The 26635-nt window shown below is 47.1% G+C and overlaps 1 protein-coding gene across 1 annotated transcript in view; it reads right to left on the bottom strand.

Moving 5' to 3' along the window:
• The window catches only part of Gcn1 (GCN1 activator of EIF2AK4), a 67083-nt gene that overhangs the window by 14371 nt on the left and 26077 nt on the right, over window positions 1–26635 (bottom strand). Inside the window, exons 17-44 of the mRNA XM_010604179.2 lie at window positions 26227–26302; window positions 25940–26099; window positions 24492–24681; window positions 24270–24394; window positions 23340–23518; window positions 22949–23042; window positions 21585–21698; window positions 21264–21462; window positions 20247–20402; window positions 19630–19811; window positions 18556–18636; window positions 18089–18232; window positions 16165–16292; window positions 15805–15994; window positions 15559–15629; window positions 14268–14433; window positions 13772–13966; window positions 12509–12755; window positions 11951–12072; window positions 11482–11596; window positions 10507–10686; window positions 5231–5451; window positions 3976–4044; window positions 3655–3793; window positions 3369–3565; window positions 3062–3204; window positions 1286–1403; window positions 963–1178 (exon numbers count right to left, since the gene is read on the bottom strand). Coding sequence (XP_010602481.1) covers window positions 963–1178; window positions 1286–1403; window positions 3062–3204; window positions 3369–3565; window positions 3655–3793; window positions 3976–4044; window positions 5231–5451; window positions 10507–10686; window positions 11482–11596; window positions 11951–12072; window positions 12509–12755; window positions 13772–13966; window positions 14268–14433; window positions 15559–15629; window positions 15805–15994; window positions 16165–16292; window positions 18089–18232; window positions 18556–18636; window positions 19630–19811; window positions 20247–20402; window positions 21264–21462; window positions 21585–21698; window positions 22949–23042; window positions 23340–23518; window positions 24270–24394; window positions 24492–24681; window positions 25940–26099; window positions 26227–26302 — 4217 coding nt within the window. The remainder of the gene's footprint in view (window positions 1–962; window positions 1179–1285; window positions 1404–3061; window positions 3205–3368; window positions 3566–3654; window positions 3794–3975; window positions 4045–5230; window positions 5452–10506; window positions 10687–11481; window positions 11597–11950; window positions 12073–12508; window positions 12756–13771; window positions 13967–14267; window positions 14434–15558; window positions 15630–15804; window positions 15995–16164; window positions 16293–18088; window positions 18233–18555; window positions 18637–19629; window positions 19812–20246; window positions 20403–21263; window positions 21463–21584; window positions 21699–22948; window positions 23043–23339; window positions 23519–24269; window positions 24395–24491; window positions 24682–25939; window positions 26100–26226; window positions 26303–26635) is intronic.

Below are 26635 nucleotides of genomic sequence, written 5' to 3'. Positions count from 1 at the left end.
TTTTTTTTTTTTGCTACTGGGGATCAAACTCGGGACCTTTGCTTGTGAGACAGGTGAAGCGCTGCTGAGCTAAATCCCGGGCCCAACCCATCTCCTCTCCGGGGCCTCATGCAAACTGTTCCTTAGCACCAAATACCCAGTTTGCCTGCCAAGGCTAGGGGCTGAAAGTGGACCAAAGGGTACCAGCAGAAATGATCATCAGCCTAGATCGGGCACCTCCTCCAACTACTGAATGCCATCTGTCCCCACGTGGTACAACAGCCTTCTCTCACACCATACTTGCTTCTCTGAATTTTTTTTTTTTTTTTTTTTTGGTACCAGGGATCAAACTCAGATCATTGCACTTGTGAGGTAGGCAGCAGAACCACTGAGCTAAATCCCCAGCCCACTTCTCCGATCTTATCCCAGATGCAGTGTCCTCACTCAGTCCTTCCTATGTGCCCCGGTGCTGCCTAACACGGGGCCTTTGCACACCCCAAACCTTGTATCTAAGGTACTAGTCCCTCTATGGCAGTCACTCACTACCTCCTTATCATGTTAGTGCTTACTCATCTTTCACCTTCAAGAATTATTTCTTCTAAGAAGTGTTTGCTGACCCCCTCACTGGAGTACAAGCCCAAATCACAAGCATACACAAGTGTGTGCTGCATTTGCCATAGCTGCACTTGACACCTGTTTGTGTGATTATCTGGTCAACATGCATCTGCTAGAACAGACAATAGATGAGAAGGATAAGGAAGGAGACTGCCTTTCTTCTCCATTACATCATAGGTACTAGGCTCCTGTGAGGCACACAGTAATATCTCCTCAATGACTAAGCAAATAAATGTCCCTCTATTAAGACAGTAGAAAAAAAAGATAGTAGACCATTAGCCCTCTCCCAGGCTTGGCAGGCCCAGCTCTCTAGGCTCTGCAAGAAGGCTCTGGGGCTGGTAGGCCAGAGCTAGGCCCAGGAAACTTACTGTTCTCTTATCTGCACATGTGCTTGCCAGGAAACCCAGCAGCAGCCCAAAGAGAGTGGGCAAGATCTCACGCAAGGTTCGAGGGGTATTGGATACAACAATCTTCCAGACATGCAGCGATGCCTGCCGCACAACCAGCTGGGTGTCTGAGCGGCCCATGTACAGCCCTGCCAGTACCCGGTTCCGCCGATCGACCCCCAGGGCAGTGATGATTGCCTGCAGTCCACAGAAGGGGGCAGAGAACACAAGGTGGTGAACACAGCACGGGCACCAGGGTATACCCTCCCATCAGCATAGTGTGGAAACTAATGTCAGGCACACACCTTGTTGGACTGGGCAGTTCCAAAGTTGTCATCCTCAGAAGCAGTTTCTGTGGTCATCTTCCCAGTGACCCCTGAGATATGGAATAGGAGGTCTCCAAGGAGCTGAACAGAGCTGAACCTGCAAAGAAGGCCAAGAAAAGCTTCAAAGAACAGTCTCAAAAGCATAGCCTAGCACTGCACAGAAGAAAGACTGGAATGTAACACAAATATTCACTATGGTTATTTGGAATGAGAAAAGAGTTCAGACAATTCTCTATCAAGCGAAAGGCCACGGATTTAAGCCCTAGCACTACACCAGGAAAAAAAAAAAAAAAAAAAAAAAGCAAGGACCAGGGATTTAGCTCAATTGTACCATGCCTGCCTTGAAAACAAAAGGTCCTGAGTTCAGTTCCTAGTACTGGGAAGAAAAAAAAAAAAAAAAGAATAAACATTTTTAAAAGCCTGGACAAAATTTCCATGATAGAAGTTATAAAAAGAAACTAGGCATAGGGGCACATGCCTATAATCCCAGCTACTCCGGAGGCTGAGGCAGGAGGATCCCACATTCAAGGTCAGGCTAGGCCACTAAGCAAGACCATAAAATTTGAAAACAGGGCTGAAAAAAAAAAAGCTGGAGATGTATCTGAATGCTAGACCACCTTCCTATGATATGTGAGGTCTTGGGTTCAATCCACAGCACTGAGAAAAAAACAGAGAGCAAGAGAAGCATAAAAAAGCAACATGGAATATAGGTCATCAGAAGCATAGAAACCTAGAGAGGCCAAGACGGATGGATTTTATTTTTCTTCAAAGTAAGTGTATTGCTTTTAATAATTAGAAAAACAATAATCATATTCAAACTGAAAATTTAAGAGATGCAGAAACAAAGAATGTCAAGAATCACCCAAATTCCCACTGTCCAGATAACCAATCTGAGATAGACGCAGCCAAGTACAAACCCCTTTCACACACAGACACGTACTTACCACATCATGTGCAAAGAAGCCTGGACTAAGCGGCTAGGCCACGGCCTGCACTGAATGGTCAACAACAGGCTGAGCTGCTTCCTGAGTCACTCAACAATCCTTTGCTATTCTTCATAGTGTCTGAGCAAAAGTCCACTGTGTGGATGTGCTATTAGATTTTTAAGTCAACCTCCAATGTTCTAAATGATAAGTAATACCACAATAAACACCCTTCTCCATGCAGCTTTAATCACTTGACCAAATACATCCTTAAAACAAATTCCTGCAAGTGCATGCAACTTCAAGAGGAAAAAATATTTAACACAAAGTGCAAGAACAAGCATATGCCTACACACACGCGCACACACACACACACATTTTATTTCTTTTGGTAATGGGGACTGGACCCACGGCCTTCACATTAAGCTACCTCCCCAGCCCTTTTATTTTTTATTTTGAGACAGGGTCTCTTGTATATAACCAAGTTGTTCAAGCTGGGCTCAAATTTTCAGTCTTCCTTGCCTGAGCCTCCCAAAGTGCTGCAATTACAGGTATGTGCCAGTATACCTGGCTTACAAAGATGGTGACAAAATAGTTAAAAGCAAAGGTCTAGGGCCAGAGGTTCGGCTCAGTAGCACCAGTGCCTGCCTGGCAAGTGCAAGGTCCTGAGTTAGATCCCTCGTTCCGCAAAGATAAATAAATAAATAAGCAAGCAAGCAAGCAAAGGTCTAGAAAACTGAGGAGCTCTCAGCAACACTGCTCTTTCTTTCTCAATTGTAGCTCCTAAAAGAGAAAACTTAGGTCCAGCAGGCCTCTCAGCCCACATTCTTACCGTATTCGCCAGAGGTCATCAAAAAGACCTTGCTCCAGCTGGGGCAGCAGCAGCGCGATGGCTGTCTCCGCATACATGGAGATGACTCGCTGGCCTGCACGCAGGGCAGTGTCACGCACAAACTCGTTCTCATCAGCCAGAGCCTGGGCATGCACAGACAGGGTCAGCCAAGGCCGCCTCTCCTTGGGCAGCCCAACCAAAAGGAAATGGGACTTCCTGAAGAGGACAGGAATGCCTATCCTCTCCAGGAGAGCAGGGGCATCCTGCTTTCATTTCTTCCATTCTCCACGAGATCACGGGTACCTACTTTGAGGATACAGGGGATGATGGGCCCCACATAAGGGGTGAACTTGTCCCCAAAGGTAATAGGCAGGTAGTTGAACATCATGATGTAGCCATCTCGGACATGGGGTGCAATGTCCACTTTGCTGGCCGTAGCCACAATTTCCGGCATAAGCTTCTCCAACTTCTCCACTCCCAAGCCAGCCATGACCTCAGCCAACCCTACAACACAAGGACAGAACGAACTCATTGGATCCTAGGGCCTCTGGATAGCATTCCCAGTCTGGCCCCTGGGCCTGCTTCAGCCTCACCTTGTGCAGCCCCTGAGCGATCCACAGAGCTCTGCTCATAGGTCAGTGTCTCCATCAGCCATGGCAGCAAGTCCTCAAAGCACGACTCCCCCATGCCTTTCACCATGGCGCCAAGAGCCTTGGCAGACACTGTCCGCACCTGTCAGGAAACCGAGAACAGAAAGGAGAGGCAGCTCACAAGGTAGCCAGGAAGGAGCAGCGAGGCACCTGTGACCTCTTTTTCTTTGCCTGAGAGATATAAAAGCAGCTCTGCAGGATTCCCAATAATCAGTTTTCTGGAGATTGGGCTAAAATAGTGAGCTTCCCCCACCCCAGACTCACCTCAGGCACAGGATCCAAAAGAGAGGCTTTCAGACCAGGCGTCACGCTGGGAAGGTAGGGGGCCAAGTCCTGCAACAATACACGAGAAGACTCAAGTGGAGCCCAACTCCTGCCTTCTTCGGGTCCAGTTCTGCTGTGGACCCCGATCTCTCCATTCTGCTTAGAGCACCAGCAGGGCCTCAAGCTTAAAAACTCAGCTGCGCACAGCATGGGTAACTGGCAAAGAGCTTCCCCTCTGACCTGGTCCTTGGAAGTAGCAGGCAACTGCTCAAAGAAACCTCCAACAGACTTCCAGCCCCTCCCTAGCAGGTGGAAACAGCTGCCAGCCACAGACCAAAGCCCAACTCCTCCCACCTTGTCTTGGGACAAGGACCTGCCCAGACTCTGGGATTCTTAGGAAATATTTCTGGTTCTTTCCTTTCAGAATTTCATTATCATCTTCTCTTTTTTCACCTCAAAATGTTTGTGGCTTGTAGCCTTCAGTTTTAAGGAATAATTTTAAATACAGAACATGCCTTATGTTCACTGCAGCAGCTCTTAAAATAGTTAAAAAAAAAAAAAAACTTGGACACTATATAACCAGTGGAGTGTGAAAGCATTTATAGTAATTGTTTTAGTGTTATAGGACTCTATGTATAATTTTTTTTTTTTACCGTTTTAATTTCCCAAATTTTCTAGGATTGACATAACTTTTCACCTATTTTGCCTATCAGAGCAGAGCTGTGGTAGACAGTGAAATCACATGTGCAAGTTCTGGGGAGCAAATAAACAAAGCAAAGCTCCCAAACTAGACTCAATTCCTCTTAAGAGGCTTACAGAAGCAAACACTCGAGACAAGAGAACATAAGGAGGAAAAGTAGCAGCTGTTTCACCAACACTCCTGAAAAGTCAAAGTCATGTCATTTAACAGGAGCCCAGTGAGGGGCCTCAGCTGAGGACCAAAACAGAACTAAAACAACCTTAAACTACCATGCTCAGAAAGATGCCCAGAAAGACCAAATTTCTACCTCCCACCCAAATGGCCCATTTTCTCCTGAAAACATAATCAACGACCAGCTGGGAATGTAGCTCAGTGTTACAGTACATGTCTTGCATGCAGGAGGACCTGGGTTCAATCCACAGCAGCACAAAACAACAAAAAATCATAACCAGGAACCAGTGCCTGTATCCTCCCCCACCTGGTGTGGGAAGGGATTCTATACCCTAAACAGGCATCCATTCATCTATTTCACACCAGCCCTAGCTGGGCTGCTACCTTCTGGTCTGTCAGAGAGTACATGTTGCCAATAATCTGGGCTGCCATCTTCCGAGTGTCTGTAGAGCGATCCTGGAAGGCTCTCTGGACGATGGGCATGATGAGAGCAAGTGATGGAGCATCAATGAAGTGGACAAACTTCGTGTCCAGCAGGGTCTGCAGGCACTTCTGGGTCTTCCTTGATGGGTCTGTTAGGGCATCCAGCAGGACAGGAGCAATGGCTGCAGTTCCACACAGGAGAGAGGCTGGTTTGCACTAGTCCATGGAGTAGCAAGGCCACAGGATCCCCAGAACCAAAGTGGGTCAGAAGAGCAGAGACTGCAGCACCTCCCCGCTGAAGCTCCACAAACTGCTTGCTAAAGAACATCCTTGCCAGGGATGTAGCTCAGTGGTGCCTGCCTGGCAAGCACAAGGTCCTAAGTTTGATCCTCAGTACCAAAAAAAAAAAAAAAAAAAAAAAAAACCCATCCTGCTTACTGTGACAGCAGGATTAGGCAGTTGCTGTGTAAAGGCAGCAGCTATTACCCTCTGCACTGCAACCTGTAATGAGGTGTGGGCACCTGTGGGCTGGTTTCAATGGGCACTGAGCTGCATCCAGTGCTTATTCTTCACAGGACTGATTCTTGGGCACCAAGGACCTTACTCTGGAACCAGTACCAAATACTGGGTTTGTGGAAAAAAAAAAAAAAAAAACTGTTTTAAGACACCAATGTTTCATGAACCAGTAACAGAAATGAAGCACACAGGATGTAGAGCCTAGCCTATTATAAAATAAGTTCTTAAAACTCAGCACCAATAGCCCAGGAGAAGGGGTTCCTAGAGAAATACCTGGCTTATTTCAACCACAAGTCCAGGGAGTTTAACCACTAGAAAGACTCATGTTGGCCAACAACTGAAAAAAACTAATGCAATTAAAAAATGGCCAAACAATGCCGGGCGTGGTGGTGCACGCCTGTAATCCCAGCACTCAGGAGGCTGAGGCAGGAGGATCACTGTGAGTTCGAGACCAGCCAGGGCTACATAGTGAGTTCCAGGTCAGTCTGAATTACATAGTGAGATCCTGTCTCAAAAAACCAAAAAATAAAAAAATAAAAAAATAAAAAAATAAAAACAAAAATGGCCAAAGGATCTGAACAGTCAGATCTCTAGAGATATGCAAATAGCCATAAGCACATGAAAAGATATTCAACCTCACTGGTTGTTAAGAAAATACAAATCCAGGGCCGGGGATTTAGCTCAGTGGATCGGTGGCCTGCCTTGCAAGCGCAAGGACCCCTGTTTAATCCCTGGTACAAAAAAAAACAAAAAACAAATCCAAACCACAATGAGATGCCACTTCAAAACCTCTGGGATGCTATAATAAAAAAGATACTAACAGGGCCAGGGATTTAGCTCAATGGTTCTGCCGCCTGCCTTGCAAGTACAAGGTCCTGAGTTTGATCCCTGGTACCAAAAAAAGAGATACTAACAAGTAAAGGCAAATGACATTTATACACTGCTGATGGGAATGTCAAACAGTGAAGCCATCTGGACACTAGAAAAGCCTGGCAGTGCCTCAAAAAGTTAAACAGAGTTATCATATGACCTAGTGATTTTATTCCTAGGTATCTAAGGAAGAAAACTAAAACATTTAATTTTACACAAAGGTCCGAAGCACAGCAGCACTTTTTTTTTTTTACCGGGGGTCTTCCCACTGAACTATATCTCAGATCTGTCTTATTTTGAGACAGGGTCTTACTAAGTCACAATGTTGCCCAAGCTGGGCTAAAACTTGAGATTCTCCTGCCTTAGACTCCTATAGTGATAGTGCTGGGATTACAGGTAGACGCCACTGTGCCTGGCTTGTAGCATTATTCTTAATAGCCAAACAGTGGAAACAAGCCAAATGTCTATCAATAGATAAAGGATAAACAAAGTTGGTACAGTGAAGTGGAATGGAATGGGATGTATTTCATGCAACGGAATATTCAACTATAAAAAGACATGAAGTACATAAAGTGTTTGTAAATGGGGAGGTGAGGAGGGGGTGAAGAGAGGGCAGGGACAAGGGGAAAAAATGAGAACCAAGACCTGTCATGTAGAGGTACAAGATCCCAATAATGAATGTTTTTTGTTTGTTTGTTTTTGGTTTTGGTTTTTTTCTGAGACAGAGACCCACTATGTAGTTGAGTCTGACCTGGAACTCACTATGTAGCCCAGGCTGGTCTCGATCCTCCTGCCTCAGCCTCCCAAGTGCTGGGATTATAGGCATGCACCACCACGCCCAGTTCCCAATAATGAATGTAACTGTACTCTATACTTAAGATGTATAAATAAACTCAGTGAGGAAAAAAAAAAAAAGGGACATGAAGTACTGATATATTCTACAACATAGATGAACCTCAAAAATATGCTGAGAAGTCAGACACCTGATAGGGATGTTGCACAGTGGCACCATGCCTGCCTGGCAAGCGCAAGGTCCTGAGTTTAATCCCTGGTGTCATAAAAGAGAGAAGTCAATAGGACACATGTATAAATACTGAATAGTTTCCCTGTGTGAAAAACTGAAAGTATAAATAAGGATCAAAATGTGTAATTGATAATGTGAAATCGGAAGAAAAGGTCTAAAGAAGGGGAAGTAGGAGTAGGAAGTGGGAGGGGTAGAAAAGGAAAGAAGGAAAAAGAAAAAATACAAGAAAAGGAAAAAATGGAAACAAAGTCTTTGTAAATAGGGAGGGTGGAGGGGGTGATGGAGGGCAGAGGAATGAGGAAAAAATAAGAACCAAGATACATCACATAAAGGTACAAGGTCTCAGTGTTTTTTTGTTTTTTTGTTTTGGTACCGGGGATCAAACTCGGGTCCTTGCACTTGTAAGGGAGGCAGTGGAACCACTGAGCTAAATCCCTGGCCCCAAGATCCCAAAGATAAATGTAACTGTCTTGTATATCTAAATGTACCAATAAACTTAATAGAAAAAAAAAGTCAGACACCAAAGGTCACATACAAGTTGTATAACTTACAAAATGTTCAGACTAGCAAGTCACAGAGAAAGAAAGTACATTAGTGGTTGTCAGGGGTGAGGGGTGGGGGTGAAGAATGACTGCCAGTGAGTATGAGGTTTCTTTCTGGATGATGGAAACACCCTAGAATTAGAGTGATGAGACGTTCGTGGTTTTGTGAATACACTGAGCACTACTGAGTCATACCTTTTTAGAAGCGTATTTTATATTATGCAAATTATATATATATTTAAAAAAAGAGAGATACATGCTGGACTCCTAAATGAAGCATTTCCACTTGTGTGACACCCAGACATGGTGGCACATGCCTGTAATCCCAGCACTCAGAAGACTGAGGCAGGAGCGTTGCTACAAGTTTGAGGCCAGCCTGGGCCACATAGTGACCCTGTCTCAATAAACCAAAAGAAAATACCCACGGCTGTTGGGTATTATGCAAGTGGGGACTCACAGAGGTAGAGCAGAATGGTGGCTGCCAGGGACTAAGGGACTGATGGAAGGAAGGAGGTTGGGGAAATGTTGGCTAAAGACGCAAAGTTTCAATTGGGCAGAATGAAGACATTCTGGGGTGTGATCACAGTTAGTAATTCTCTGTTGTATGCTTCAAATTTTATTAAAAGAGTAGATCTTAGGGCCGGGGATTTAGCTCAGTGGTTCCACCGCCTGCCTCTGGAAGTGCAAGGTCCCGAGTTCGATCCCCGGCACCAAGGAAAAAAAAAAAAAAGAGAAGATCTTAAATGTTCTCATACAAAAAAAAAAAACCAAACATGGGGTGACAGGGATGTTAATTAGCTTGATTATGGTAATCCTTTCACAGTGCATACACGTATCAAGGCATCTCACTGTACTCATAAATATATACATGAGTATTGCTTAACCAAAATGCCTCAATAAAGATGGAAAAAACTAAATAAAAATCAGATGAATTATTTTTTGGTACTGGGGATTGGATCCAGTTCCCTAGGTTGGCCTCAAACTTGTGATACTCTCCCCTCAGCTTCTCAAATGTGTACCATTCTGCCCTGGCTGAAATGAATTTTTCTTTAAAAAGCATGCATGCTTACTGAATTGTCTTTAGTAACTGAGAATTATGCTGAAATCTCCCATCATGAGAATGAATTTGTGAATTCCTCTCTATAGCTTTATTTATTTTTATTTGTTTTGTTTTTTCAGAGTGTCTCACTACATAGAGTTCAGGCTGGCTTGAATTTACTATGTAGCCCAGGCTGTCCTCAAACTTGTGGTGATCCTCTTACCTCAGCCTCCAGAGTGCTAGGATTATAGTCATGTACCACCACACCTGGCTTAGTTTTATATATTCTGTCTTACATATTTTGGGGCTATTAAATTCAGGATCATTATAGCTTCTTAGAAAACCAAAACCCTTCTTGCTATGTAATGGCCCTCTTTATTTTAAAAAAAAGCTTATCTTAAAATTAAAACAAAAATACAACCCTCATCTTTTAAGAACATTCCTTAAAAACAAAAGGATAAAGTAAAACAAAGACAGGCTAGTGATGTAATTCAGTGGTAGAGTGCCTGCCTAGCAGATGCAAGACCCTGGGTTCCAGTTACAGTACCACAAAAAATTAAAATAAACAAAAACCCCCCATGATTTTCTAAATGAAAAAATATCCAGCAAAATGCTGGTTGAAGTACTGATACTCCAAGCCTAAGCTTAAAAAGGAGCAAGTAGGGCCAGGGATTTAGCTCAGTGGTTCCGCCGCCTGCCTCACAAGCACATGGTCCAGAGTTCAATCCCAGTACCCAGGGGGGAAAAAAAAAGCAGCAAGTAAAATATCTATCAAGATGGCTGGCTGGATTTCTTCCCAGCAGTCAGCTTCTTCTTACCCCTCAGAAGAGTCATACTAAAGAGTACAGTTAAGGGACTAATCCCTTTCCTCATCCCTCCTCTCTACGGCAGGCTTGCTACAGTGAGATGGAACAGAAAGTTCCCAAATAACCTAACACTTCGGTTGGTGCTGATGTGGTCCAAACTGTCAGTCACCCTGCAGACCTCACACCTCTGCCTAGTGCACAGGTCTCTCGGAGTCAAGCAACTCCTGAGCCAGTGTCCCTATCTATGCATCCCATGACATCTGCTCCAGACCAGTGACAGAAAACACTGCTTCCAAAATCTCTTCAACTAATTATTCTAGGATAAGGGCTTCTCAGCATTCCTGAACATCCTCAACAGCAAGGATCTTAGCTGAATGGACGCAAACTCCTGGCGTGGGGGGAGTGGGTCAGCCAGGGCAAGTGTTCTCAGGGAAGCTTACCCAGGATCTCAGGGTTCCTGATGACAGAGCCAATCTGCCGAAGCGCCTGCTGTCCAGCCTTCTGTACTTTGACGTGGGAGTCAGTCAGCACCTCTGTGAGCTTGGGCACAATATTGGGTAGGCAGGACGACAGCTGCTTGGGAGCACAATACGCCATTGCGCCGAGCAGCTCCACTGACCCTGCAGACAGCAGACGTGCGCCAGCACTGAGTCACTAAGCACAGGCCAGCAAGTCACCTATGCTGGCTGCGAACTGCTCAAGCGGTCCCTGGGAAGAGGGCAGGGAGTGAAAGGCTCCTGAGGCCTTCTGAATGCTGGGATCACAGATGAGAGGCAGGTTGTGTGAGAGAAAGAAGCAAAGCCAGGATAAGGGCACCCTGGCTTAGCCCTAGTGGTGATACAAAGCCAATTCACTGAATTTCTCTGGCCTCAGTTTCCTTATCCACTAATAAACTAATTTAGACCTGTGATATCTTAGTGAAGGATGAAAAACCAAGGGGGAGAGGCCAGGGATCTAGCTCAGTGGTTCCACTGCCTGCCTTGCAAGAGCAAGGTCCAGAGTTTGATCCCCATGACCAAAAAAAAAAAAAGAACCAAGGGGGAGCCCAAGTAGAAAATCAAACCTTCACTGTCCTCCAACCACAGCAGCTCTGCTTGTATCTGTTTTGAATATTACAGTTCCAGATAAGATTTTATATTTTACAAAGTTTTACTGGATGAAGGTATTAAAGCCCCAGAAAACTTTTAAGCTCAGAATTTCCTGACTTCAGGTGGAGACTCATGTCAGAACTGTACTAGATATGAAAGCATACAAATTATAAAAGAACCAAGCTGCCACAGGAAGAGTCTTGGCCTTGTCCTTGGGCTGGGGACCATACACATAGGACAAGAACTGTGTGGCTACTTGGATCTCTGCTAAAGCAGTTTTCAAAGCAGGGAGCTAAGAATGTAACAGAGAGAAAGGGTAGGCCTTACCAGCTTTGGTCCTCCAGGATTCCTCCTCTAGAGCAGCTAACAAGGAAGGGAGCACCAGCTTCACCCCATGAGCACTCAGGTTGCTCATCACAGCCTTGGCACAATCATCTGCAGCCTCAAGGGAGGACAGAAGACATTCAGGAGCCTGCACTCAAGCAAGGGTCAAGGCCTGACACTAGCCCTAGTATTGCCCCAGAGACCAACACATACTGGGGCCTGCTGTGTCAAACCCCCAAACCACAGCCTACAGGACAGCCAAGAACATATCTCATAATACAGGACTTTATATGGAACCTTGAGGGAGTCCATATCATACCAGTACTGACTGCTCCAGATGCACACAGAAGGGATTCTAGCAATGGGGACCTGACCTCACTTCAGAGGCCCCCTGGCCAAGCCCACACCCAGCAGCCTCCCCAGAGTGAGGCCTGGCTTTCATATACTACTCCCACACAGTCTCAGGACTTACCTCACGAACATACTGGTTCCCATCCCCAAAACACAGTAGCAAATGGGGCAGCACATGAACCACATAGGGCTCGAAGAGCTTCCCCAGCATAGTGCACAGCATCTCAAAGGCAAAGAGGGCCCCTGTGGGGAGAAGGCAGGACAGGTGGAACAAAGTCGTCTGGGGCTGCCACAGGGAACTGAAGGGGCAGGTCACCTCCTGTCACCTCTTCAGCCCACAGAAACATTCAGGGCAGCTGTAGGACTACAGGTACAACAGCCTCTGTCTCAGCACTCAGAGCAGAAATGTAATAAAGCAGATCAGGAAGAGTAAGCAGGGAGCTATCCATTCCTTCCTGGGACTTCAAACTCGAAGTACAAAACCTGTCTCAGCCAAGGGCACTGCTGAGCTAGAAATTAGAAAGTCTGGGCCAAACCAGTAAGTGTGGGGCTAGGATGGGTCACACACACGGCTGCCCTCTGCAACATACACACAGACACACACACCCTTCATCTGGGAAGGAAATGCCAAATTCCCTCCTGTGGCCACACCAGTGGCACCAAGCTCAGAGACACTCACCCTCTCGCCGACGGAAGTTCTTCTTATCCTGGATGGCATCTGTCAGCGCTGCCATCATTTCCTGCTGTTTCAGAGAGAGGATGCCCAGGCCCTTCACTAGGCCTGCCAGCCCATATGCAGCCCCTTTGCGTTCTGCGTACTTGTCTGACTCCAGCAGCTGCTGCATAAGCCGCTGGATCATCCCTCCGGCATCCTCCTTGATGGCTGGCACAAGAGGCGGTAAGCAGCTGGCCACGGACTCCTGGACCTAAGGGAGGCCAACTCATCAGTGCGGCAAGCTCAACGACAGCAGGCTCCTAGTGACTGTACAGCACCTATACTACACCACCCAAGCCCCAACTCAGCCACTACTGCGAGCCTCACAGGGCAGGAGGGAGGCAACTATTTATCTATTATGACACATATGCTCCTTTAGGGTACATGTTGCAATCTATTGGTCACACGAGCATTAGCCTTTACGGTGTTGTCTCTGGTCTACATAGAGGACTACAGCCTAGCAGCCCGGGGAAAACCCAAAGGCTAAAGATGTCCAGAGAAAAGCACACTACTTCATCTCCCTAAAGCAGCTTGTGTTTGTCATTTTCAAACTTGTCAAAGTCATGGGGAAACTGGGCTGGACCTTATAGGACCAGGCCCAAGCTGGGTGCTACCAAAACACGTTAATTTTGCCTTCCAGCCACAGCTCATAAAGCCCAATTTGGGAACAGCAAAGCATTGTGCTGCCAGCTGCCAAGGTGGGGCTCTTTGGCCAGGTTGGGTTTTCTGAAACTTTATTTGACCACCATTTTGGAAGCCTGTCTCCAACTGTGAATTTTATGAGGATGTTCTGGGTGGTCCAAAAGGGACATCACAGAAATTATACATAAATTCATGTTTTCAACAAAGAGAAAAAAATCCTTTGTACTGTGGTGCACAGGCTGCATTAAAAGTCACTTGCAACAGGTAGCAAACACATGGAGAAGGCCAAGAGAAGGCTTGACATAGAGGGAGCCCATGTTTTTCTTTTTTTAAAAACCTTTATATCCTCAGAGCCAGATTTATACTAAGAACAACAAACAAGTAGAAAAAAATGAAATATCTAGGAAATCTGTTAGAACAAAATAACTTTCTCCCCAGAGGGACGATTCACTATAAACCAGGCTCTCCAGGAAATACGATTGGGACAGATGAACCCATTCAGCCCCAAGCATCCATCCCATGGCCTCCCCGCAGTGGGACTCATTCCCCAGCTGGCTGGTGGGCCCCAGGACAGACAGCAGGTACCTGCTGAGAGGGGGTGGAAAGGGCAGCAATGAGCTTGGCAACAATGGGCTTCACTTTGGGGTCGCTCTTGTCCAGGTGCTTGGCCAATGAGCCCATCAGGATCACCACGCTCTGCCGCACAGCATCGTAGCTGGCATCGTTGGGCGCATCCTTCAGGAACTCCTCAAACACTGGCAGCAGTGAGTTGACATTGTCCTGAAAGGCCAGTCCCCCAGAGCCACAGGTCAACCCTCTGAGCTCCGTGGGGTATAGCAGGATCATATTCTCTATCTTGAGGGTCAATCCTAGGTCTGACTCTGGAACAGAGACTCTGACCAGCCATCCAACCAGGCTGAACTACAGCCTATTTGTATGAATTTAACACTCTCTCAGGGGCTCAAAAGAAATATAAATGTGATTTCCCATCAGAGGATAGTGCCCTGCAGGATTTCTGAGACTCAGAGTCTCTATGTCCATTGCTCAACCCCATCTCCTCAGCCGGCCGAAAACCTCTTACCTTCCCGTGGGCATTGAGTGTTGCTAGGGCTGCGTCTAACATGCACTTCCGGACATCAGGGTTCCGGTCGTTGAGGGCATCAGGGACAAAAAACTGAAAGAGTGGCTTCACCTGAGAGCTGTTCAAATACTGGGAGAGCTTGTTGAGGGCCAATGCCAGGCCACACCTGAGGAAGAAATGGGAGCATGTTGTTCGGGAAGAGCCAGCCAAGAGCCACCTGTGCTGATGGATGGACTCAGTGCCAGCACATGAAGAAAGGAGCTGGACAGCAGCAAACACACACAGCTCACAGCTCACAGCCCACAGCCCAGTGTTTGCCCGATTTTGGTGAGCAATCCACTTATCAAATGGAGACCAGACATCTACATTGGGTTTATCTGCTAAGATTTTTTCCTTGGGCTGGCGACTTGCTGTACCTGTTTCCCCATATATGAGTACAGTGCCCACCCCTCTATCTTTAAGATAAGCTGTGAAAGAAGAGAGATAAAAGAATTGGATATGAAGGCCTTTGGAAGAGAACATATTCTAAAAGGGCAAAGTAGCATTATTCTTTTTAGAAAGGCACTAGAGCAAAGAATCTACATCCTATCCCTATCTGATGGTCTGGAATGAGAATGAACTAAGAAAAGCCCATTTACCACTCCACACTGACACAAGCTGCAAGGAGTGCTGAACACAAGGCCAGCCATTCAGAAAACTAACACTATCAGGTGTTTCCAAAACCTGCTCTGTGCCAGGCATGATGGCACATGCCTGTAATTCCAGCACTCGGGTGGCTGAGGCAAGAAGGATCACTGTGAGTTCAGGCCAGCCTGAACTACATAGCAAGACACTGTCTCAAAAAACCAAAACAACAACAACAAAAAACAAAAACAAAACAAACCCAAAGCCTACTCTGTGGGAGGTCTCTTCCAAGGCCACCCCTCTCCTCCAGACATCTACCTAACCCTCCACCTGCTACTCACGGGAGGAAAGAGGAAGGAAACTTTAACATTCACTGCACACTTTACACACTGGTCAATGGGGGTTCCAACAAACTGCAAGGTAGGGTCTTTTACTGTGCCCTTCACACAGATGAGGAAACAAAAGCCTGAAGAATAAGAGGTTCATGCCAACGGCACAGAGCTGGCACAAGAGGAGACAACACTTGTGCAAGGTCTGACTCTTGGGGAAGTCTCACTCTTTTCCACCTATACCACTGTCACCTGCTACCTCATCATGGCACCCACCCTATCCAACCTACTGCTTCTCTGAAATCTGAGAGAGGAACCAGACCATAGCAGGATCATACCTGGCTTCCCACTGATCTGGAGGAGATTCTGAAATGACTCGTCCCAAGGCATCCAGCACTGGGGGTGGCCGCTGCAAGAGACAAGTGGGTGAACACCTCCTACCCAGCCAAGCAGACCAATGGCCCAGGACACAGCTACCCCAGCCACCAAAAGCCCCAAGTCTCTTAGTTGGAGTAGTTGGGAGGTTGCACAGAGTTCAACCAATCTCATACCACCAGATAACAGCAGTTGCCCCGATTACTCACATACAACTTCTCCTGGTAGATCTCCATAAGCCTGCCCATAACCTCTGACGCATGGTGGTGATACTGTGCCACTGCCTGGGAGAGGGCTTCAGCCCCAGCCTGCCTCACTGCTGCCTCATGATAGATCACATCATCAATCAGCAAGGAGCAGAGTTCGGGCTGCAGATCAAGGCCCATGGTAGACCAGAGCCTGCAGCAAACCAAGGCAGGGGCTGGTCAAACAAGGAACTATGGCACCAGTTCCATCAATCTCGGCCCTGTCCTTCTCTCACTGGAGGCTGAGCACAGTGGCTCAGTTACTTCCTGGGAGGAAGGAAGAGAGGACAGAGCAGGAGAATGCAGCCTCTCACTGGCTCTCACCTCTCAGCCAGCTTCCGGATCTCCTCCTCCTTGTCAAACTTGACTACCCAGAGCCTCCGCAGCAGGTTCAGGCCATTCTTCTCATCAGTATCAGGGGCTGGCAATACCATGTGAAGCTCCATCAGCCCCTGGGATGGGGAGGAATAGGATCACATGAGACTCAACCTCTCAGAGCAGCCTCTAACCTGCCTTTTTATTGCCCTCTGGGCTGTAATGTCCAAGATGCAACCGCTTGGTACATATGGTTAGTTAATGTTAAATAAATTAAAAGGAACTATATTAAGTCATACCAAGCACATTTCTAAGTGGCTGCAACAGAGAACATGGACAGAAAATATTTCCATCAATACAGGAAGTTCCATTGGACAGTGCTGGTATAAAAGTGTTAGGAACCAGAGAAAGTAAAAGGGTATTAAATAAGGACCAAAATGGATGACAGGTATTGGCAAGTAGGAAGAAAATGTTCAAGAATGGGAAAGGGAGAGAAAAGGAGAAAGGAGGTGGGTAAGGGAAGGGAAAGAAAGGAAAAGGAGAAGGAAAAAGAATAGAAGGAAAAAAAGAAACCAAAGCTTCTATAATAATGAAAGGAAGGGATGAAGGGAGGGGAGGGGAATGAGGGAAAAAAGAAGAATCAAGATAAATCATATACAAGTATAAATTCTCTATGATGAATGCGATCATTATATATATATATATCAAAAGTGGACCAATAAAATTTATTTTAAAAAAAGGAGTTCTAGGAATCAGCTCAATTAGCTGCCTGCCAAGAGTATCTTCAAATCAATTTCTGGGGGCTGGTGGTGTAGCTCAGTGGTATAGTGCATGCTTAGCATGTGTAAAACACCGGGGTCAATCCTAATGCCCTCCCCAAAAGCCTTTTTTTGTTGAAATGATGGTGTACAGTGGTAGAATATCTTAATGTAAAAATTAGTGACTCTAAATAAAGAAGATAAAAGCTCAGAAAAAGCGTGTTCCCTTTGTTGCATGTATTTCTAAGAAGAATTTACCACAGTGTCATCATTTTTTACATTGCCAAGTGCCAGACAAAAATCATCACATATCAATAGCAAGAGGACATGGATCAGGATTTGGGAACCACTGCCTTATCATTCCAAGGCAATTTCAGTTATGGCCCAAAAGCTACCAGGAACATTCCATGTATAGCCACACAGAGTAGTGCATGTGTGTAACTCCAACACTCTGGGAAGCTAAGGCAGGAGGATTGCAGGTTTGAGGCCAGCCCAGGCAAGTTAGTGATTAACAAGACCCTGTCTCAAAATAAAAAATAAAAACAACCTGGGATGTGACTCAGTGCAAAGGCCCAGGGTTCACTCTGAAGAGAGGAGAGGAGAGGGGAGGGGGGTGAGGGGAAGGGAGGGGAAGGGAGGGGAGGGGAGATAGGGAAGGAGAGAGGAGGGAGGAAAGTAGGGAGTGAAAGGAAAAGAAAAGAAGAGGAGAGAGACAGACAGACATAGAGAGAAAGACAGACACACACGGGGATTTCCCTCAGTGGTGCCACACCCACCTCACAAGTGCAAGGTCCTGAGTTCAAACCCCAGTACAGAGACAGAGGGGGAGAGGGAGAGGGGAGGGAGAATGAGAGACCGACTGAAATGCAGGTAGCATGTTGAGTAAATACACTAATATTGTGAGTTAGACGGTCTACAACACTATGAAGATCCACATTCCAGTTTAAAAATTAGGTAAAATCTTCCAAGATAAAAATGTGTGGACAGATCACAGCAACTGCTCAGTTTACTAACTCTTAGAAGGACTCCAACCCATCCTGTGACCGACCTATTTTCTTCCATCTAGGACCTCCCAGCAGGGTGAGAGACATTCTCTCAAATCCCCACTGTACAGCTCAAACGCTTGCATAGTGTGACACAGATGCCATAGCAGTCCCTTGAGAGTGGAAACATACCTGGAGTGCAGTCTCTCGCACACTGGTACATGGGGACTGCAAGGCACAGAGCAGCACATCTACTTCCTCCTGCTCTGCAAAGGCACAGCCATCTTCGCCACTGCTGCTGGCACACAGGGTGGTCAGGGTATCTGAGGCCAGAACCTAAGAACATAAATACACTGAAACACACTGGTTCAGTTGGGCAAATCATTTATTTCTGTGGGACCAGACAGTAGCCTGAGGGGCCCAGAGAAGGCTGTGAACTAAGAATATCCATTCCATAGCCCTACTAGGGCTAAGATCACAGCCCCAGGCCAGGCCAGTGAAACCCTCTCTAGCTGAAAACAGTCACTCTGGTTCTCAAATGCAGCCCTTCTGCCCCAGTCCAAAAGCAAGGGCTGAGACACAACTCCAACAGGACTTGACCACTCATGCCAGGACCTGAGCTCAGGGTCACAACATTAACCAAACGGAAAGCAGATCACCTGTAGGCGAGGCGAGCCCGTCCCAATCACCCAAGTCAGAAGACGCAACATAGACACACGAGGCAGCAACTCCGGGCCATTCTGGGAGAAAAGGAGAGAACAGGAGATGAGCCAGGGTGAGGCTATGGGGAAAGTGCAGCCACACCTAATGGCTAAGCTAATGCCATCCTCTCACTCACAAGGGATCATTCTGGGTCAATAACTGACTATACTGTAGAAATCTCATTGGGTTCAGAGGTGCTAACCCCAGCTACCCATGATCCTCAGGATCATATATAAACATAAATTCTGAAACCTGCTTGAAATTCAAACTATGATAAATAGAGGTACCATAAATGTATGAAGAGAAGCTCAACTTTACAAGTAAAGAAATGCAAGATGGCTAGGCATAGTGGCAAATCTCTGTACTCCCTGCACTTGAGAGGCTGAGGCAGGAGGATTGCCATGAGTTCAAGGCTATCCTGAGCTACATAGTGAGTTCAAGGTCAGCCTGAACTACATATCCAGAGCCTGTCTCAAACAAAAAACAAAAAACAAAGGAAAATAAAATTAGTCACTCAACACTAGCAATATTCATACTACCTGAGGCTGTTAGGTTTAGAGAAAAGGAAACTAACTTTTAGTGAGAGGACAGCTCAGAACATGCCACATAATATAGCAAGTCCACATCCAACACAGATCCTTACTTATATCAATGTTCACTAAGAGTATATAAGGGGCATAGACACACAAGAGCTGGTCAGAATGGGAAAATGTTAGTACAACCTTAAAATACCACCAGCAGATCAAGTTAGACAGAATGTGGTGCATGCATAGCTTAAGATCTCAGTCAGCCAGTAAAATCAATAAAATGGGTCCACACAATGACACAGATGGAAACCCAGAATAGACAGTGGTACGAAAGCAGCCTGGCCAGTTTCTGCATTACAAAGCCCACCACACTATGCATATGGCTGCTGTAGGAATAAACATACCCTCTCTACTTCACCATCAGAAGTGTTCATGGTCAGGAGTATCACAAGCACCTGCCTCCCCACACCCTTTCAAAATAAGGGGAGAACAGATCCAGCCCACCTCATCCACATGCCCAGGTGGGGTGCTGGGGGAGGCCCTCAGCTGGGCATGGACAGTAAGGATCTGAAGAATCTGAGCCATCTGCTCTTCCTCCTCCTCGCTGTGGTGGGGCATCTCGGTCAGCACCATCTTCAGTAATGGGAAGACCAAGGAGAAGGCTGGTGCCGACAAGGGCACGGCATCTGTAAGGGCAAGCCAGGCCTGGACCACTGCTGCCTATGTAGCCTCAGGGCAGGTGGCCAGGGAGAAAGCTGGAGGCCCTTCTGATGCCTAGAAGCATGCAGCAGGGCAGCAGGGATGATGGCTAGTAGCCCAGTGCAAAAGAAAATCCTGCTTCTAACTCAACACTGTTCCGTTCCAGAATGGCAGACTGAACAGAGAAGAAAATGCCAAAGTCAACCCTCAGCAAGATTACAATGACTCACAGAGCAGGAGCCCTGGACTCAGAAATCCTTCAACTAATCCAACCCTTCACTTTTCATATGAGGAAACCAAGGTTAGGGAGGGAAAATTTGCGGAAGACCACAGACTCGGGAAGCCCAGGTGAAACTATAGCTCCTACCCTCCCCACACCAGCTCTTGCCACCCTGGGGCCATGGTACCATGCCATCTCATACCTGGTTCACCCTTGCCCACCCTGCTGGCGATGGTGTGGGTGTGCAGCAGTGTCACCACCCTCTTTACAGCCACTGACAACTCTTCCTGGCACCAGGACTTATCCAGAGTACACTCTGGTTTCAGCAGGCGCAAAGTCACATGGCTCACCAAGGTTCCTGTGAAGAAATGGGACCAGCTTGGGGTGACCCAAACAAAGACACATCTGTCCCAGGCACTAAAAAGGGACCTGGAAAAGAAGTGCCTCGTTCCTCTGAATTAATAATCTCTTTTGCTTCACCAGAATGCCATCCACCTAATTTCTCCTTTGATCATCATGAAAGTGCCAGAGAGAAGGCAGACAAGAGCTGTCCTTTAGATGCTCAAGAAATTGCAAATGTATTCAGAAAAGGCACAGGCTAGCAAGGGTTATTCAAACAAGAGTAACACTCTAGCCATATGGTGCCTGCACCGTCTATGCAATAAGCCCAGCCAAACAAGTAATACCTCCAGCAGGCTCCTATACTCTAACTACCACTGTCACTCTGAACATTCACAGGTTCCACCCCGCAGAAACATACTCTTTAGGCTAGAAAGGAGTTGGTAAATAATCCACAAAAGTAAGGCCACCATAATTCCTAGCAGTCTACCTGGTTTTTGTTCAGAGCTAACAGAAAGCTAAAGGTGACACTATTGATATATAGCAGGGCAGGAGCTCTGGGAAGCACTGACTGGTTGTAGCTAAACCATCTTTGCTGCCACTGAACTTGAGGTTACAGCTTCAAAACCATTACGTAAGATGGGACACTGGCTAGCATCTAAAACCTGGTTCTCAGTGAGGGAGACAAGGCTCAAACGGAGAGAACTGGACATACTATGCCACTCCCAAGACTAGCTTGAGGTGCCACAGCTTATTTCCCTATGAAAAAAGAATTCAGCAGCACGGGTCACCATATGCTCCTCCAAAGGCACTCAGGGGTATCTATGCCACCTCCCAGAATACCCTGGGCTATCCCCACAGCCAACAAACAAGGACTAACCTAAAGCCTTGAGCCTCGGGGGCATGACACAGGCAGCCAAGGACAGGAAGGGGTTCTTGATCCTGGGAGCAGCCAAAGGAGATTTCAGCAAGGGCAGGAAAGAGTCAACCAAAACAGGGATGTACTGGGTTAGGCCAGACGGGTTCTTGACCAGGATGGTGTCCAGGAGTCCCAGCGCTGTCTCCAGCTCCCCATCCAGCTACAAGCAGAGTCATCCAGGGAATAGATCAGCAGGGCCCTGAGCCCATTCTGGGAATCAAGGAATCAGCATGGCTGCCCAGCACCCTCCAGCATGGGCATGTGGTGATGGCAGCCACTTACCTCCTGCAGTCGCCTCCGAATCTGTGCCTCCTTGTCTAGCTGGGCCTGCAGCATCTCCTTCTGCTTGCTGGTCAGCTGTACCTCCTCCTTTATGCCTTTCTTCTTCTTTATCTCCTGAAGGGTAAAGGTTAGCAAACCAATTCCATCTCCAGGAAAGAGCCCTGCCTCCCAACCAGAGGAAAGCAAGCTCGCTTCCACAAAAAGCATTAGGCCAGCTCTAAGTCTGTGACACAGATCCCAGGCCCTAGCATGTGAAAACCTTCATCCTCTACAAAGTCCACAGCCATTTGAGGTCTATGGAATGGAGACAGAGGTACAGAAGCCTTTATTTATTTTTTTAATTAAACCAGATTGTGTGCTGACATGTTAGAAAAATAAAAGGCCCTACCTTGTATTCCGCAGAGAATTATGGTAACCACATGGCTTCATATTCAAAACTTCAGCCTCCTCTCCTGCCCAGACCCTCCCTAGATATATTCCACAGCGTAAACTGAAGCCTGGACAAAGCCCACTCAGGTGGCGGAATATAACAAGAGGGTAATCACCCACTCTTTCAGCAACTATTCATTGAGCACCTACATTGTGCTAGGCACTGTTCTAGATGCTCAGGATACCTGGTAGGGAAGATTAAGTCCCTGCCCACACAGAGCTCATAATCTAGCAGGTGAAAGCAGAAAAGAAACTAGTAAACAAATACATAAAGGAGGTGACTATGAAGCAAGAGAACTGTCATAAAAGTAAGGTATACTGTGGATAGGTAGATAGGGGTTTATCTGTCTGAGAAAGGTCCACGTGGGCTAAGATGTGAAAGACAAGAAGAACCCAGCCTCAAAAGTTCAAGGGAAGCTGGGGATTTAGCTCAGTGGTGCCATCACCTGCCTCACAAGTGCAAAGTCCCAAGTTCGATCCCCAGTACCAAAAAAAAAGTTCCAAGGGAAGAAAGAGAGCAGGGTGAAACACACAAGAGCCCTGTACACTCTTGCCTCCATTAGAACAAGCTCTGTATAAAGCTGAGTATGTCTCTCAACTGAGGATTCCCCAGAGACCCTGCTGCACCAGGCCTTGCACCTGCTTTCAGGAGCCAAGACACGGCCCAGCCTTCAAGGAGGAGAGGGAGCATTACCACAGTGACAACACATGACGCATGGGATTCACATGGGATTGAGCAGTACTTAGGGAGAAACAGCTTTTGTTTTACTTCGGGGGGTAAAGGCTACAGAAGAGGATCATGAACAGGACATGGACAACAAGTGTGCCATGGGCCTTAGGATGATCCCGGGAAACAACCTACATGCAGTACAGAGCATCTTTTGTCTGAGGCCACCAAGCCCAGTGTCCACACTGAGATGTCTCCAAGGACTCACCTCCTTCAGCTCCAGCTCAATGATCTGCTCTTTGAAGGAGTAAGCTTTGTTCTCTCGCTTCATGTTGGCCTTTTTTATGCTATCCTGCTGGGCACTGAAACATGTAACAGGTAATTAGCCAGTTTGAAGAGGCACTAGGGCCCCCAGCCTCCCCAGCAGCCGTGAAATCCCACCTAGCTTTTAAGTGCACAAGGACAGTGCTAGTCACTTGACACACTCTAGTATCCAGGGCCTAACTGCCATGTCTGAAACAGCAGGCGAATACCCAGTGAATGGACAGGTTACTTCATTTGTTCCTCGCAACATTACAAAGAAGGTGTTGTTCTATCACACAAGCAAGGAAACCTGGGCTTGGGGAAGAAAGGCAACTGAGACACAAGCAGAGTCTCACCTCTGGATGATGGATTTGTCATACAGCTCCCCAGGAGGGGTCTGCATAATAGCAAACTCCTCCCGTGTCACCAGGCGCAGTGCAGGCTTCTGCACAGAGGTGGTGATGGTGCTGATGAGCTGTGGGAGCACCCGGTCCGGGGAGAGGATGGAAAGGGAGCCCACGGCGTTCATGGAAGACTGCCAGATAAACAGATACAGTCAGTCTGTGCCAATGCTGGCACTGAAGAGCAGTCCTGCTGTGCCTAAATGCCCCTGGCAGTTGGGTTCCCTTCCTGCTGGTCCTTTCTTGCTGAGCAGATCACTGGGGTGGACAGCTGTAGTCTGTGCCTTTCTTACTCAGTTACTCCTTAGTCTGGGAATAGCACTCTGGATTTGGGAGACGCAACCCTTTTGCTCTCAATCTCCATAGGCCAGGTGGAGCTGCCCTCATCCTTTCCTAAGGTAGGCACACAACCAGACCAGCAGGAAGTCAGGCTTAGGGATGAGCACAGGACACAAACCAGGCCAAGCAGAGAAAGATGACCCTATGCTAGCTGATGCTACTGAAAAATGCATGCTTTTCCCACGGAGCTGTTGGAGGAAGAAGGTATGAGCCTAGAGCTCTAATAGATCTCTTATCACCCAAAAGGGAAAAACTGAGAATGGAGCCCACAGCCTGGACAGCAGAGATAAGAGACACAGATGGATCTGTTATAATGTTCCAAGGTATCAGGCCAAGCCAGTCATGTCCTTGTATTGTGGAGGTAAATGAAGCAGTAAGTTCCCTTTTGTGCTTAAACCAGTCTGCATTTTCTGTCTCTTACAACCAAGGGTTCAATTCCATATTTCACCACTCCTTTTGTTTTTTAGCCCTCCCTTTTCTCACCCTGGGAAGGGGATCCCCACCCCTCTGCCACCTGAAGCCAGAACCAACTCATATGCCCACCACCTGGTTCAGGGGACTCTGTGTGGTAATCCTGGGAATGATCTGATCCAGGTGCCTGGTGATGAAGGCTTCAGGATCAATCTTCATCTTGGCAAGAAGAGCTGGCCAGAGTCCAGACTGCACTGCCACTGGAGGGAAGGGGGCGCTTTGAAGCTTTCTGCCCAGCCTGCTCTCACCCTGCCCAATAGAGTCCCCACCACTCCCATATCCACCACAACCACACACCTAAAGATGGGTGGTGGGAGATGATCAGCATCTCCTGGGCCAACTGTTCCGTGTCAGTGACATCACCCTCAAGCCCCGGCACAGCAGAAATGACACAGAGAGCCTCCTGCAGGACCCTTGGAGGCACACAGGCCTTGCCTGTCTCGGTCACCTCTCCAGTGTCAGTCACCAGAGTCTCCAGGGGCAGCACCTGTGTGGAGACAACATGTGAGTCCCTGCTGCTCAGAGCCCTGTGTAGCACATAGAAGGCAAAACACCAGACACACTATGCCTCGCCCTCCTGTTGTAGTCTGGGGTTCATGCTGCAGTAGGGACTGATGTTCAGCTTCTTGTACTGGGACCTACAGGCTGTGAGGCTTGGGTGGAAGGGCAAAGCACCTGAGAATATGTACCTAACAGGTCCATGGGGAAGAGAAGAAGGAAATGGAAACTGGTCCAGGAGACACAACACAAGGCTGCAAGGCTGTCATTGGCCCACAGGCTCCTACCTGCCTTAGGGAGAAAGACAGTGAGTGGCAGCACATAAGAGTACTGAAATAGGACCCCAGCCTTTAGGATTTACTCCCAGGTCTTCCTGCTACTGGCTAGAGATCTGGGGAGGCCAGGTCAGCTCCAAGAACTCTGAATAGCTCATAAAATAAGGATGAGAAGCCCTATCCGCCGGAAAGTTACTATGAAAAACCATAAGGAAGAACGGCTAGAAAATGTTTTAAAAATTATTAAACTGGGCATGGTAGTGCACACCTGTAATCCCAGCAACATGGAAGCTGAGGCAGGAGGATCTCCAGGAGTTTAAGGTCAGCCTGGGCTACACAGCAAATTCAAGGCCAACCTGAACTATACAGCAAGACCTTGTCTCAAAAAACAAACAAACAAACAAACAAAAATGATTCAGTAAGCCGGGAATGGTGGCACAGGCTTGTAATCCCGGCACTCAGGAGGCTGAGGCAGGAGGGTCACTGTGAGTTCATTCGAAACCAGCCTGGGCTACATAGTGAGTTCAACTACATAGTGAGACCCTGTCTCAAAAAAACAAAAACAACAACAAAAAAAAGATTTAGTGTTAGTTGGGCATAGTGGCACATGCCTATAATCCCAGCACTCAGGAGAATGCAGCAAGAGAATCCCCATGAATTCAAAGCCAGCCTGAACTACAAAGCAAGACGACTCTGGCTCAAACAAACAAAAAAAAAAGATATTTAAAATCAAGAGAGAGAGGTTCAAAGAGAAAAAGGTTGAGCTACAGGTCAAAAAGGATGGGAAAATAAAAGAGTCTGAAAAGGGAAAGGAACTATATGAAAGAAGATGCCACTGAAGCTCAAGGGCAAGTCACCATCAGTGTCTGCATGAAAGAATAACCCAGAAGTGGCCCAGCCAAACTCTGGGGGCACAAGCAGGTCAGCTAAGGGGGTCCAAGAGCCCCGGTCACAAAGTCCAGAAACCCTTACCTTGTGAGAATTGAGGACAGTCTTCAGTTCCTCCAGGAGTCCAAAGGCCAGCTTAAAGCCCCCAAGAGAGGACAGCAGCTTCCGAACCGTCTGCTGAGCCTGCCTGCGCACATGCCAGGTGCGGCTCAGGAGCACCGCCACCAGGGCCCGGTGGTACTGCCTGCAAGGACAGGGACACACAGCCCTGGGGCAAGCCTGTGGGGAAGGCTTTCTACAGACAGCCCTTCACACAACCCACTCTGCCTTGTTTGCCCCAAGGGACAAGATAAGAAGCAAGCCTGACGTACTGAACTTTGTTGCCGGTGAGTCTATGAGAGTGGTCCAAGAAAAGCCTCTCTGTCAAATGCAACATGGTACATAGGGCTAGGAGAAGAAAGAAACAGTGAAAATATTCTTTTAAAACAAGTACATGTACACACACGTGCATGCAAGCACGCACATGCACGTGCACACACACACGCACATACAAACACATGGAATATTAACAGTGAAATGTAAATATAATTATGACTTTTTTGCTTATCATGGACACAGATATTATGAAATAAGGAAAAGTATACTTTTTTAGTAATTAAAATTACTACAAAGTTCTACAAAAGAAATGAAGAAGCTAGGTATCTAGCTCAGTGGTTCTGCCACCTGCCTTGCAGGTGCAAGGTCCAGAGTTCGATCCCTGGTGCCAAAAAAAAAAAAAGG

The sequence above is a fragment of the Fukomys damarensis genome, unplaced genomic scaffold, assembly GCF_012274545.1.
Source record: "Fukomys damarensis isolate Sample0158 unplaced genomic scaffold, DMR_v1.0_HiC HiC_scaffold_12, whole genome shotgun sequence".
NCBI lineage: Eukaryota > Metazoa > Chordata > Mammalia > Rodentia > Bathyergidae > Fukomys > Fukomys damarensis.
The sequence above is the reverse complement of the archived record's forward strand: the minus strand, read 5'-3'. Positions and strand labels throughout refer to the sequence as shown.